We start from the raw sequence: 12,537 nt of genomic DNA on the forward strand, positions 1-12,537 counted from the left end.
TTGTTTTAAACTATTAATTGCACTCTCATTATGCAATAACAATAGGCTATTCCAACCAATGGGCTAGTTTAGACTTGCCCAATGACATGCTAAAAGAAAAGAGATTAATAAAGGGGGCCCATCGATGAAAAATATATGAATAATTGTGGGACTCCAACGCGTGTCTCATGTTGACGTAGCCTATTAACATAAATACATTTTCTTTTGTTTAATTAGGAGTAGCTACAGCCACCTGCCAGAACTAGCATGATGGTCACATCAAGCCAACATCAACACGATGGTTGCAAATCTAGATTAGCACGGAAAAGGTACACATAGATGAAAGGTGGCGAGTTGCAAGTAGATGACAAGTGGCGAGCTGTAGGTAGATCTAGTGGCAATGCACTTCCACTACATTGTGCTGCTGGGAAGTGGTGGGCTGTTGTTTGCCTGTTTGTTGTCAGCAGGTGCTTAACCGACTCATCCTTGCTCAACACTTTGTGCATCTACCTGGAAGCTGTTGGAAGCTCAACCTTACTAGTGCTGATTCCGTGCTGCCCACAAAATGCATCTTAGTTTTTGGTTTCAACATCTCCTGCAAGTAAATGGACCTTGCCATAGTCTTCCCACATGTGAGCATCAGCATATATGTTTGCCATCAAGATATATGCTGCAGAAAGGTTTTTATTTAATCTCACTGCATGTTCAAAGGCATGCCTTCCCATCTCTACATTATTCCATTTTCGACAAGAATCTAGCACAGTAACCCATAAAACAACATCAGGTGGGAAAGGCATTTTCTCCACCATTGCCACCGCTTCATCCACTTGGCCTGCACGACCAAGGAGATCCACCATGCAGGTATAGTGCCCAATAGATGGGATAATGCCATACTTACTCATAGAGTGAAAGTACTTCTGGCCATTGTCCACTAGACCCACATGACTGCATGCAGCTAAAACACTAAGAAATGAAAACCCATCTGGTGGAATGCCTTCCTGCTTCATTCTCTCGAATAGATCAAATACAAATTCGCTCTCTCCCTGACGGGCATATCCTGCAATCAATGCACTCCATAACACAGCATCCTTAGAAGGCAATGCATCAAACAACTGCTGGGCATCAACCATGCACCCACATTTCGCATACATATCAATGAGGCTGGCTGCCACAATTGCAGCAGTCTCAAAACCACCCCTGCAGACTTGAAAATGGAGCTCCTTTCCAGTTTCTAGAACTGCTCCATTGCCACATGCTTTCAGAATGGCAACAAGGGTAATGCTATTGGGTGACACACCTCGTTCTTGCATTTGTATATATAGCTTAAAAGCCTCCTGACTCTCTCCCTTCTTAGCATACCCCAAAATCATGGTAGTCCATGAAACCACATTACAAAAAGGCAGCCAGTTAAATACACACTGTGCATCATCCATACTCCCACATTTTACATACATATTCAGCAAAGCGTTCTCCACATGAATATCAGACTCAAATCCACTCTTTACTACTTGTAAGTGGACGGCTCTACCTTTTGCCAGGCATCTCACAAATATTCCAGCAGCTTGCTTCCCCTCTTCCAGTGCTTCCAGGCCCCCACAAGCCTTCAATGCCCCAACAAAGGTTCGAGCATTCGGTTGTATACGTTCCTGGTGCATCCATACATAAAACTTCAAAGCCAACAAACTGTCTCCCTGTTCAGCATACCCCAGTATCATGGTAGTCCATGTAATCACATCACGATAAGGAAGCATGTCAAAGACACACTGTGCATCTTCCATGCTCTCACATCTCCCATACATATTCACCAAGGTGTTTCCTACAAATACATCTAAAACAAAGCTGCTCTTCACTATTTGGGAGTGGATGGCTCGGCATTTGGCCAGGACCTCTAGTTTTGCAGATTTCCCATCAATTTGCTTCCCCTCTTCCAATACTGGCAGGGTACAGCAAGCTTTCAGTACACCAACAAAAGTTCGATCATTTGGTTCAATACCCTCCTGGCACATCCATGCATAACATTCCAAAGCCATCGCACTTTCTTCTTGCTCAGCATACCCTAGGATCATGGTGGTCCATGTAACCACATCACGATGGAGCAATTCATTAAAGACACGTTGTGCATCTGTCATACTCCGACATTTTGCATACATGTTCACTAAAGCATTTCCCACAAATAAGTTAGATTCCACACCACCCAATACTCCTTGGGAGTGGATTGCTCGACCCTTTTCCAGGTATTCTATTTTTATAAATCTCCCGTCACTTTCCCTCCCCTCTTGCCGTGATGCAAGCATACTGCAAGCCTTCAAGGCCCCTACAAAGGTTCGATCATTTGGTTGCACACATTCTTGAGACATGAGAGCATACAATTCCAAAGCCAGCATACAATCTCCTTGGTCAGAATACCCTAGGATCATGGTGGTCCATGTAATCACATCACAATGAACCAATTTGTCAAAGACATGCTGTGCATCCTCCATGCTCCCACATTTCACATACATATTCACCAATGTGTTTCCTAGAATTACATCTGACTCAAAGCTACTTGTTACCAGTTGGAAGTGGAGGGCTCGCCCTTTTGCTAGCCATCCTCCTTTTGTAAATTTCCCGTCAACTTGCTTGCCCTCTTCAAGTGCTGCCAGGCTACTGCAAGCCTTCAATGCACCAACAAAAGTTCGATGATCTGCTCTGACACCTTCCTGGCTCATCCTTTCATGGAATTCCAAAGCCAATGCACAGTTTTCTTGCTCAACATATCCCAGCATCAAAGTAGTCCATGCACCCACATCACGTTGGGGCAATTCCTCAAAGAGGCACTGTGCATCCTCCATGCACCAACATTTCACATACATATGCACCAAGTTGTTTGCCAAAGATGTGTCTGACTCAAAGCCATTCTTTACTATTTGGTAGTGTATGCCTCTACCTTTTTCCAGGCATGCTCTCTTCGCAAAGTTGCCGTTAACCTGTTTCCCCTCTTCTAGTGCTGCCAGGCTACTGCAAGCCTTCAATGCACCAACAAAGGTTTGATCATTGGGTTGGATACCTTCATCGTGCATCTGTACATACAGATCCAAAGCCAGCCCTCCTTGTTGCTCAGCATACCCAAGCATCATGGCCGACCACACAACCACATCACGTTGAGGCATTCCATAAAAAATACACTCTGCTTCATCTATCCATCCATGTCTCGCATACATAGTTACCAAGGTTGTTCCCACACGTAAATCTGAATCAAAGCCACTCTTTATTATTTGGGAGTGAATGGCTCTACCTTTTGCTAGGCATCCTAATTTTGCAAACTCATCAGCTTGCTTCCCCTCGTGCATACCTATCAGGCTACTGCAAGCCTTCAATGCACCAACAAAGGCTTGATGATGCGCTGTGAAACCTTCCTGGTGCATCCGTGTGTAAAAATCCAAAGATAGGGAACTTTCTCCTTGCTCAGCATACCCTATGATCATGGTGGTCCATGTGACCACAGTGCAATGAGGCAGATCATCAAAGACATGCCTTGCATCCCCCATGTTCCCACGTTTTGCGTACATACTCACCAAGGAGGTTCCTACAAATACATCTGACTCAAAGCCACTTGTTACTACATGGGAGTGGATGACTCTTCCTTCCTCCAAGTATCCTATTTTTGCAGGTGTGCTGTCAAATTGCTTTCCTTCTTCTGGTTCTGCCAGGCTACCACAAGCTTTCAAGGCACACACAAACATTCGAGTATCTGCTTTTATACCCTCCTGGTACATCCATGCATAGAATTTCAAAGCCAATGCACAGTCTTCTTGCTCAGTATACCCCAGGATCATAGTAGTCCATGTAACAACATCACGATGAGGCAATTCATCAAAGACGCGGCATGCATCATCCATGCTTCCACATTTTGCATACATATTCACTAAGGCATTTCCTACAAATAAATCTGACACAAAGCCACTATCTATGATGCGGGAATGGATGGCCCTGCCTTTCGCAAGGCAGTCTAGTTTTGAGAAATTCCTGTCAACTTGCTGCAGTTCTTTGAGTGCTGCCAGGCTACTGCAGGCCTTCAAGGCACCAACAAAGGTACGTTCACTCGGTTGGACACCTTCCTGGTGCATCCGTCGATACAACTCAAGAGCCTGCATACCCTCTTCCTGCTTGGCATATCCCAGGATCATAATGTTCCATGACACCACATCACGCATTACCATGGTATCAAACACATGACGAGCATCCTCCATGCTCCCACGCTTCACATAGACATGCATCAAATTGTTTATCTTAGACACTGAAAGTTCATTTAGACATTCCACCCTATGAGAATGAACTTCCTTAATCCCTTTCAGCTGTGGCAACGTCTTGGGGACCGCATTTCCAGCTCTGGCAACGTCAAAGGTGTAACTGCAGAGGGGCAACCTAAAATGTGGGCCCATAACCAAGAAACGAGCGAGCAGAGAGGAGGTCTCATAACCCAGTAGAGACGACTACCTCACAAAAAGCACAGAAAGGAGCAAGTATGAAGATAGGGGAGGTAAATGGGTTATAGAACTCTGATGCTACATTTGAACTCATTCTGATACTGGCAAAAGAGAGACGATGTATGGACCCTCTGAGAAAAGGATGGTGAACTGCACTCTCTGTACGAAGGCACTGATCGTCCCAGAAGTAGTGGAAGGTTTGCACTCCTGTGGTCAATGCATGCCAACTGAGTGCGACGGCCTTCGTCCCAAAAGCCATGCTGAGGGACCATTGACAGCGGTCAGCTGAGGGACGTCTCATAGCTTCAGAGTCACTGTGACATTGCTCCATGACAAAACAACTGTACTGTGCGAGGAATCGTCTACCTTCCATACTTACTGTTGAATTTGCCAAAGCCCAAATCCGTTTGCTTTATCTTGAGATTATGTTCTCTCTCCCATATTTAATCGTGTTAGCAAGAGGTCCCCTCAACAAAAGATACAAGTACTATTCATAGCTGGACAGTCATTCGTGCTTATATCATGTTCAACCTGAACAAAATAAAATAATTTTCCAAGAGGTCATCTCAATATATGATGTAAGTACTGTGATGTATTATGTACCAGTTGATGTAATTACTTTTCACAGCAGGAAGGTGATTCCTCCTAACTTGGGCTGGCTTTTTCAACAAATTGCAGAGATATTATGTGCATTTTATGTGAACCATTTTTATTGGAAAGAATCAATTTTCTTCAAGAAGTCATTAAAGGGGTAATGATATGGTGGAAAAAGGGTTTTCATGGGAAAAACAAACTTCTTAGTTGAATGTCATAATGATTAGTAAAAATGTGGATTTTATGTCATCTTAAGCTAAAAATGTGGATTTTATGTCATCTTAAGCCCTTAAATGCTTCACAAACTCTTTTTCCCACAAAACCATTGAGCTCAAGTGCTCCCTAGTTTTGTAGGAAAAAAATGGGACTTGCCACCTTGGCATAGAATTTCCCATTTCCCACAATATCTCAAGGCCTTAAGATCACCACTCTACACCAACTTCGCACCTTTCTGCATTTCTCCAAGAATTTGATCAGGTCATCTAAGGAACATGACATTTTACCCCTTAAAAAACATGCTTTCCTGGTATGCCAGATTTTGGCCTCCAGGGGAAGCATGTTTCTAGCGATAAATTATCATACACCACAACTAAATTCAAACAAATCACGAGCCATGACACTCAATTGTTCCACCCAGCCAATCTTGTGACAGCAAGCTAGTATTTATCTTTTTTCACTTGTGTTCCACCGTATAACAAATACTTTATCTGAGGTCAGATCATTCAATGGCAATACTATCTTAGAATATTCTTTGATATGCCTTTGATAAAATTGAACAAATCCCAAGAATGAGCACAAAGGAGTCAAAGTGTGGGGGATAGGGCACGTCAGTATCGCAACCACTTTCTTTGGACCCATTTCCACCCCCTCCGAAGTAATAATGAATCCTAAATATTCAAGTCTTACCATGCACAACATAGTTTTCTTTTTATTTACATACAGACTTGATTTTCTCAAAGTACTGAACGCTATTCTTAAGTGTTCGCGATGCTCAACAATACTTTTGCTAAAAACAAGGATATCGTCAATAAATGTACTACAAACCTCCTGATATATGGGCGTAGTAAATCGTTCATAAGCATGACAAATGTAGTTAGAGCATTGGTAAGTCTAAAGGGCATTATCAAAAAGTCATAATGTCCAAACCTGCTTCTAAAAGCGGTTTTATGCACACCCTTGGCTCTAATGCGGATCTGATGGTAGGCACACTTAAGATCTCTCTTGGTGAAAATTATGGCTCCATGTAATGCATCTAGCAAGTAGTCGATGTGAGCCATTGGGATACCTATGCTTAACAGTGATATAATTCAGTGCTCTGTAATCTATACGAAGGCAAAAAGTATCGTCTTTCTTTTTCTTCAATATCACTCGCAAAGAAAAAGGTGAGAAATTGGGCTGAATCTACCCTAGCTTGAGGTATTCTTCCAGTTGTCTTTGCACCTTAGCTTCTTCAATAAAACTTAACCCATAGGATAGCATATTTATGGGTTCTTCCCCCTATATAAGTTCAATCCGTGCTAAACATTCTATCGCTCTAGAGGTAACCCATAAGGCAACTCATCCCTAAAATAGTCAAAGAACTCCTTTGCAATCTGATAAGCCAACTTGGCCATCTCCCCATCTTGGGTAGCAGCACTACTAGTCGATGGACCATCAATCAACTCTACTTATGATGCACAAAGAAACAAAAAATCTTCTTGAGTTTTTCAAACTTCCATTACAGAAGCTAATGGTCCCTAAAGTAAATCTCTTTCACCTCGCAAGACATTATATAGCACATTGTTCATCTTGAATTGATAAATGTGTTTTTTTCAATCAATGCTTGGATTCTTCTTAGAATGCCAAGCCTTACCAAGGGCTATATCTTTGAACTTCCATCTGCCATCGCTAGTATGCACGTGGCTGCCTATACAACAAGTCCTTGGTTTAATATATGCATTGAGAACTTAGTGTCCAACAAACCTTACACCCAATCATTACACAGCATCCTTGAGTTGATTGTAGCATGTGAGAACTAATCATTGTGAGATCGATATGTCCCTACCGTCACGATACTTTGTAAAAACACTAGGCTTTGATTTTGTGACAGGAGCTTACATATGCTGTAAAGGATCATTAGGTAAGCAGCTTCATTCCTGACATTTCAGCTAGGCTGAATCTCTATTGTGCTAGAAAGTCTTCTTTGATGGAATACTCCAGAAGCGTAGTGGCCCTTAGCCTTATAGAATGTCCTAGATATTGATACAATGAATTCTGTCCTCAAAATTTATCGAAGGTTGGATTTCTCCAATGTATGAGCTACGTGACGGTACACCACCATAGACGAGCTTCATACACCTCTTAATCACTGCTCTATATTGCGAGGTAGGCTCCTGGTCGATAGCCAACGTAACGAACTGCATTTTTTGGTGTTTAGGGCATTAATCCACGTTTTTTAATTGAAAAGTGTAAAAAGTACTTTTTAAATCCTTGAGAGAGACTAATGATGAAATCTTCTAGTGATGTGCTTTTTTTTTATATTTATGTTGTAATCAAGGCAACAAGCTCACTAGTCTTCATAAGATATCGATTGGATCATGACATCCTAGTGTATAGAAGGCATGTGTCGCCTTCTATTGGATAGATCTTCTTGCATTAGCTATGTGTGTCGTAGCTTCATCTTAGAAATGCATAGCTCATCTATGTGATGAGCCTATTATTTTATGCAGTCCATTATGACCTGTGTGGCATTATATCTTGACATTTGTGGTCTCGGCCTGTGTAGCCTGTAATAGTAAAGTTGATAATCTTATTTTGTGTTCTCTACAACAAGCCTGGTGGACATATATATACATACATATATATATATGTATATACATATATATATATATATATACATATATATACATATATATATATGTATATATATATATATATATATACATACATATATATATATATATACATATATATACATATATATATACATACATATATATACATATACATACATATATATACATGCATATACATATATATACATCATACATATATATACATATATACATATATATATATATATATCCATATATGTATATTTTCATGTATGTATGTATGTATAAGCTGAGCAGATCATATTAGAATTTCTAATGTAGTTTGTTTTTGAGCGGCAAATTCTTAATTTTTGAGTGGAAATTTATCATCCTATGTGGCTCTTATGGCTCTATAATGTTACATCCATTGTTTATTAATTTGACTTTATACTTAAGGGTGTATTTCTACACCAAGACGAGTATATGTACACCACCTTTGGAAGAGAATTGGTCAATCTATTAATGTTCTTAAGAAATTATAGAAAGTAGAATGTTCATGGAAAGTTTTTGACCATGTAGCATAATTTGAGTAATCTTAAAAAACCATAGAAATATATAGTTAATCAAGCTTGAAAATTGCATTAGCAAACTATTCATCAGTGGCATAATATTCATAATAGTAAGTATTTTCATCACTAGCACAATATTCATAATAGTAAGTATTTTGGTACTCTCATCGAGTAATTGGTATTTTCATTAAATTTTGGTTTTTAAAGTTAGCTTTAAAAACTGCATTAGGAGTGTATTCGTGATTTTTGGACTTTTCTTTAGTCCAGTTTTGAAATTGGACTTAAGTCCAAAATTTTCAAATACAGTGTTGATTGGAGACCAATAACTATGCTCAATATTTCTTATAAAATCATTACGAAAGCAGTGGCAGTTATGATTCAAAGCATTTGCACACAGATAGTAGATAAAGAGCAGAATGGTTTCATAAGGGGGCAAGATTTATTTTGGAAAACATTTTGAATGTTTCCTCACTACTTGATTATGATGTATCTTTAAGACAGAAGTGTATGCTAGTGGGTGTAAATTTTGATAAGGCCTATGACCAGAATTCTTGGGATTATATTAAAGCCATTCTGGATCATTTGGGGTTTGGTCCTATGCTAGTCAGAAGGTCGGCATGTTGTTTGGCAATGCATTTGCAATTTTACACATCGATGGTGGAGTGGTAGGTAGATTTGGGTTATCCAGGTCAATTAGGCAGGGGTGCCCTCTAGCTCCCCTCCTATTCGCCATATGCACTATTTTATTAATTGGGTATATTAAGTTGATGTTGTAGGTAGAATCCTTCAAAGGGGTTATCTTACCCTCTGGTAAGCAGTTTAGCCTACTTGAATGTTTGTAGATGATCTTGTCACCTTTGTGGAGGAATCCAAACAAAGTGTGGATGCTCTTTTTCAGTCACTTCCATGCTTTGGTAATGCATCTGGATCTTTTTGAAGCATCAATAAAACCTATGCTCTGTGGGTATTTTCAGGTGGCTTACCAAGGTGGGCTACATCTCTGTGGATCCCTAGAGGATAGATTGTGCACTACCTCGAGGCATCGTTGGGCCTTGGGCTGAGTCTTAGACATCACTTCAATTGGGTGAAGGATTGTATTAAATTGAAATTGCATGGTTGGAGTGGTCTTGAGATTGGGTGGAATGCTCGGGTTTTGGTAATAATAAAGCATGTGCTAGCCACCTCGACCACTTATGTTGCCTCAGTGTGGCATCTCAAATGGTCCCACTGGTTAAAGATTGAGAAGCTATTAAGATCGTTCCTGTGGGTAGAAGAGGTTGGTGTAAGACGTCTACATTACATAACCCGAGATCTATTGAAAAGTCCGAAGGAATTGGGGGGACTTTGCTATCCCCCATATACGTCTTAGGAAATTTTCTTTACTGTCCAAGTGGCTACCCAAACTCTAGAGATGTGTAGCTTCCTTGTTAGAAGTGATTCATGACTTTCTCTACAAGAATTGTGGGAAGGCCATTCATAGCTAGCCGGGACTTTTATGGTATGACGAAATCCTATCATGGTCTCCATTAAAAGTGTAGGGCTCTGAGTTGATTGTGGGGCTTATGGAGGCGTGGAAGCAGTGTGTTCCAATCTTGAGATGGAAGGGAAGAGATGGTTTGAGAAAGGGGATTCAAGCCTTCTAGAGAGTATCTCCTAGAGCCCTACTATGTCAAGTTAATGGTAAACCTCTGGCACTCTTCAATATCTCGCATCCAAGGGCATTGCATAGGGAAAGCTGTGTGCTATAGGTGAAATGTTTGGGATCATAAGCAATCTTTCGGAAAGCCATTAAGATGTGTAGTGCAGGAGTTTGGGTTGTCTAGTGTAGAGGCGGCCTTTCTATCTAATGTAGTGGTTAGTGCCCCATAATCGTGGCTGACAAATCCCTTTCCCTCTCAGCAATGGAGGGCTAATCAATGGGTAATAGGACAGACGAAGCTGTGTAAGATTGCGGCTAGGGTCACGTACTGGGAGCTATTGAGATTGAACTTGGTTCTGGACAACTTAAATGAAAACTAGACGGTATGTAGAAGCTGGAGACGGTGGAGAGTGTGCTTCACGGAAATTTGGGTAAACAATTTGCCTAAGAAATTCAAATTCTTACTGTCGAAGGTGATACATGGCTGACTCCTTGTTTGGGGCAGGTTAATTAAATGGGTGCAAATCAATCCGCGTTGCACTTTGTGTGGCCTTGCCTTGCAACAGGTTCGGCACCTCTTCTGGGAGTGTCTTGTGGTCAAAGAGCTGTGGAAGAGGTTGGAGTACGCCATTCATACTACTGGTCTAATATTGGGTGGCTTCGCTAAATGGCGGATGGTGCTGCTTGGCAAGACTATACATCTTCCCTTGACTTTGGTTGCTTGCTGGCCATATCTTCGAGTGGCACTACTTGTGGCAATTTGGTCTACCCGAAATAGTTTAGGCCCAGTGCACACACTCACAAAAATGCTCCACTAGTTTCGTGGATTTTTGTTCACACGATTGAATATGATTCACCAAATGCGACTCCAACGTGAGATTGGTGCTCCAATTGGCACCTAGATTTTCTAGGTTGCACATTTGAGCACTGGAGCGCCATTGTTTTTGTTGCCAATCACAGCTTGGCATTTGGCTCTGCCACTAACTTCAATGCTCCTCCACAAATGCAGAGCTGACAATTTTCTCTATCTAGCCAATGAAAATTGGCCACTGCCACTCACACAAAGCTCTCTTGCACTTGTCACTTACAAAACTTACCACTCACACCTAAATGCATTAAATGCAACCTTTTTGTTCACACGGGCAATTAGCACTGGGGCTTCAGCATTGCACCCAATTGTGAGTTTTTGTGAGCATGTGCCTTGGCTCTTAGTGTTTTGCTGCTCGATGCTGTTTGGCACAAGACTGCTCGTGTTACTCCATGAAGCTAAGGAGAATCTGCGGGATGTTGGGGTCCTGATCAGCAAGAAGGATGAGATAATTGGTACCCTCCTTTTGAAACTTTGTAGTTAGCTATAGTTTGTTATCTACTCCATCTCCAACGCTGGCTACGGGCACTGTTCCCTCATTGGTAGCCGCATTTTGCACTTCCCCTTTTTAATAATATCTGGGCTCTTCGTGTTTATAATAATAATAAAGGTAAATTGGCCGTGCCATTATGGCCCTCGCCTCGCCAAAGACATAGTCCACTTGGGACAAGGATTATTTGTTGGGGTTGGGATTTCTTCGTCAAGGTCCGCAATCGGATGGAAGGGGATCTCAGTCATACGATCGTGCGATGTTCATTTTAGAAGCTCGAATCCACATGCCTGCATGTCAAAATCAGCCATCATGTCACTGTCGAAGCTAGAAGTTATATCCCCAATGTCACTGTTGAAGCTGAAAGTTGTCTGGACTGATGAAATGTCTCAATCTCATTGGTCGAAATGGGCCTTGTGGAAATAGCCCAAGGTTGAAAATTCAAGGAAAAAAGTTGCCAGGTCGCCATTTTCTTTCCTTGAATTTCCTCCTTGGGAGCCACATGTGTGGTCTTGAAGTTCTCAAAAGATGACGTGATGACCGAGCAACAAATTCTTCTCTCATCTTGACTACTTTATGCAGATATGGAAGAAGCTTACACGGAGCTTGTGGTCCTCACGCTTCCTCGCAAGATGTATATACACATGATGCGGAACAAATTCTTCTCTGCACTTGACTACTTAAGCCCTCAGATGGAAAAAGGATCGCCCATACGCAAGCCTCGTGAACCGCACCCTCGTTTGGATGGAAAAAGGATCGCCCATACGCAAGCCTCGTGAACCGCACCCTCGTTTGTGCAGTTCAACCTAGAACTTTCAAGTCTTCGACGTGTTCGCTCTGGCTAGACCGTGTTGCTCAATCAAGCTCCATTACCTATAAAACCCACTTGTCCGAACGTCTTATCAACGTACCCTAGACAGGCTCTACAGTCCAGACTCCATAGTCCATAGTTTGGCATTGTTGGGATCGCCTCAGCGATAGTCAGCTAGCTAAAGACGCGAGTAGGGGGAAACGTATCCGTTTGTGTGCCACTATGACGACGATTTCGCATCAAGACGCCGGATTTGTGCGCTGCGAAGGGAGCGCGGGCGGCGAAGAAGCATCTGTTGCAGATGATTATCTGGGGGTAGAGTGCAGCAT

General features: G+C 41.7%; 1 protein-coding gene across 1 annotated transcript; it reads right to left on the reverse strand.

Moving 5' to 3' along the window:
- Nucleotides 1-306: 306 nt before the first annotated feature.
- Nucleotides 307-4,906, reverse strand: LOC147888509 (pentatricopeptide repeat-containing protein At4g39530-like). The gene has a single exon (XM_087392987.1). The coding sequence runs from the start codon at nucleotides 4,398-4,400 to the stop codon at nucleotides 552-554; it is 3,849 nt and encodes a 1,282-aa protein (XP_087249113.1). The 5' UTR covers nucleotides 4,401-4,906; the 3' UTR covers nucleotides 307-551.
- Nucleotides 4,907-12,537: the final 7,631 nt, after the last annotated feature.

Source organism: Dipteris shenzhenensis, chromosome 21 (assembly GCF_047967505.1).
Source record: "Dipteris shenzhenensis isolate YYH24624 ecotype China chromosome 21, Dip_SZ_1.0, whole genome shotgun sequence".
Classification (NCBI taxonomy): domain Eukaryota; kingdom Viridiplantae; phylum Streptophyta; class Polypodiopsida; order Gleicheniales; family Dipteridaceae; genus Dipteris; species Dipteris shenzhenensis.